At 53.9% G+C, this 2,660-nt stretch overlaps 1 protein-coding gene across 1 annotated transcript in view; it reads right to left on the bottom strand.

Annotated features, from left to right (window-relative positions):
* PUM1 (pumilio RNA binding family member 1) overlaps positions 1 to 2,660 on the bottom strand; it is a 73,179-nt gene that overhangs the window by 13,931 nt on the left and 56,588 nt on the right. Inside the window, exons 15-16 of the mRNA XM_017743731.1 lie at positions 1,595 to 1,736; positions 723 to 852 (exon numbers count right to left, since the gene is read on the bottom strand). Coding sequence (XP_017599220.1) covers positions 723 to 852; positions 1,595 to 1,736 — 272 coding nt within the window. The remainder of the gene's footprint in view (positions 1 to 722; positions 853 to 1,594; positions 1,737 to 2,660) is intronic.

Raw genomic sequence — 2,660 nt, 5'->3', positions numbered from 1 at the left:
CCAAAGGGGGCGGGCCCCCCGAGGTCACCCCTGCAAGGCCACTAAGGCTGGACAGGTCACAGCCCCGAGGCTGCCAGAGCTCCAGGAGCACTGGGACAACGCGGCCAGGCACAGGGTGGGATTGTTGGGGTGTCTGTGCAGGGCCAGGAGCTGGATTTGAGCCTTGGGGGTCCCTTCCAGCTCAGGAGATTCTGTGATTCTGATTCTCAGTTACTGCGCAGAAGCACCAGGAACAGCTGGTGGAGAAGGACCAGACCAGTGTCGAGAGAGAGGGACGGGGGTGGGACACACCACTGAGCCAGCAGCTGCTGCTACTGCAGAAGCTTCTCCCGTGTTCCTCAATCCAGGAGCACCAACAGCTCACCCTGGGCAAGTTCTGCTGGATCTGCACCTCAGAGAGTCCCAGAGTGGGCTGGGCTGGAAGGGACCTTAAGGCTCAGCTCATTCCAAGCCCTCTCCCCTTTCCACTGGACATTGACATCTCCTGGATACGTTGCTGTTTATCCCCACACTTTTGCATCTCCAGGTGTTACTTTCCAGATGAATCTGAGTCCCACCCTCAGTCACCCCAGCAGGAAAGATCCCACAGCCTGTGGGGAGGAGCTGGTGCCAGTGCTGACAGCTCTCCGTGGTTCTAGCCTCAAGGCAGGGTTTTCCAGGCCCATCCAGCACCTCGGGACAGCAGGAACCCCAGGAAGAGCTGCGGGGGAAGGCAGCCTTACCTCAAAGAACTTCTGGATGACGTAATTCCCGAACACATCCACCATGAGCTGATAGGCCGCCTGCAGGATCTCGTTGAACACCAGCTGCCGCTCTGCCGGGGTGGCACGCTCCAGCTTCAGCTGAATAAACCTGGAGAACAAGGCCTGGTGTGATGCCACGGGCACATCTGCTCATTCAAACCCTCTCCAAAGCCCCACCCGCGTGTTCCAGAAACCACCATGAAAGATCCCATTAGGCACGAAGCACTTCCATTAACCTGAGCGTCCTATTACAAGCTAAATACCCAAATTAAAGACCTCTTAGTGACCCACAACCTGCAAAGCTCTTGCAAACAGTTTATCCAGCCATCTGAAAGCTTGGGGTGGGCACAGCCATGAGGTCCACGGCCACATGTTGGAATCCTCATTCCAAGCAAAGCAGATCTCAATGGAATAATGCAGCAAATCTCGTGTCCAGCTGGCTTTTAAAATGAATCAAGCTGTGCCAGTGGGATGAGTGAGCAAACCACAGAGCAGGGAAGCTCCTTTTAGAGGAGGAGTTCCTGCTACCAGCACTTGTCCCCAGCCTAGGAAGGGCAGGAGTGTGACCTGTGTGCTTGGCCTTCCCCACTTATTCTTTGCTCTGCCTCGGCTTTGGGAGGCGACAAATTTGAGCTTTTTTACTGTTTCCACTGCCTTTGCCTCCATCCTCAGCTTCCTCCCACCTCTCCTGCTGCCCTGGCAAGGACTGAGTTCACAGAAGCCTTCTGGGGGTGGCGGGCAGGATGAAGACAACACTGAACAACTGCGGAAACCAACCCCGAAGCTCAGCCCGACGGCGAAACACAAGGGCCGCTCCCTGGAGGAGCAGCCGGGGCCGGCCCCGCGCCCACCTGGATCCGTGCTGGTCCTGCGAGAACTCCATGATGTGGCCGGCGATCTCGCGCAGCTGCAGGTTGGGGTAGCGGTTGTTGCGGAAGTCCTCGAGCAGGCGGCTGCGGCCCGAGGATGGAGGCAACGTGGCAAGCTGGCTGACTCTAGGATCAAAGGATTTTCAGCAACATGAACATGGCTGTCTCCAAGAAATTTGCCTCTGCCCTGACAGAAGACATGCATCAACAAAATTCCAGTGGAGCCAGGCTATTGCAGCACTATGAGTGGGATAGTGAAGTGGCATCTGTGTTTTCCTCATGCCTGTTTCTAGCATTTTCTGAAGAACTATCAAAACAATGTGTCCCTGCTGTTACATCCACCCCTACCAAAGTCCCTGCCTCTGGAAAGAGCCAGTCAGCAGCGCTTCAAGGCCTGCCCACCCTTTAGGTCACCAACCCAAACCTGCTCTCTGAACACAGCTGGTGTGTTGCTGGAGATACCAGGAAACAACCTCCCCACTTTTGTAGATACAAAAATGCTGCTAGCGAGGATTTTCTTGCTATTTTCTAAGCCCGTGAGAGACTTTTCTCTCTCACAGAAGAGGTAGCAGAGTTATGTAAACAACCAAACCACCTGCGACCTTGAAAAGTCTTGTTTATGGTACAGTAGAAAATATTTTGACAATGGATGTTTTAGGATTTTAGCCAATCACCCCCAAGGGGTGGCTGATCCTTGTCCAATTAGACTATGAAGAAAAAAGTCTATAAAAGAGTTTGTAAAATAATTAAAGAAATCAATCTTGCTGCACAATTCCTGCCTGCTGGATCTTCTCTCCTCCTCCTCCCTATAGCTGCGGGACACGGTGATATACCGTAGGAACGAGGCCTGCGGTAATAGGCAGGGATGGGATTGATGGGATATGGGAACGGGCAGGGATGGGATTGATGGGAGATGGGAACAGGAACAGGGATGGGATTGATGGGATATGGGAACGGGCAGGGATGGGATTGATGGGATATGGGAACAGGAACGGGGATGGGATTGATGGGATATGGGAACAGGCAGGGATGGGAGTGGTGGGGCACA

The sequence above is a fragment of the Corvus brachyrhynchos genome, unplaced genomic scaffold (genome assembly GCF_000691975.1).
Source record: "Corvus brachyrhynchos isolate BGI_N302 unplaced genomic scaffold, ASM69197v1 scaffold580, whole genome shotgun sequence".
In the NCBI taxonomy this organism is placed as follows: Eukaryota; Metazoa; Chordata; class Aves; order Passeriformes; family Corvidae; genus Corvus; species Corvus brachyrhynchos.
Note: the sequence above shows the minus strand (reverse complement) of the source record. Positions and strands in the feature narration are given on the sequence as shown.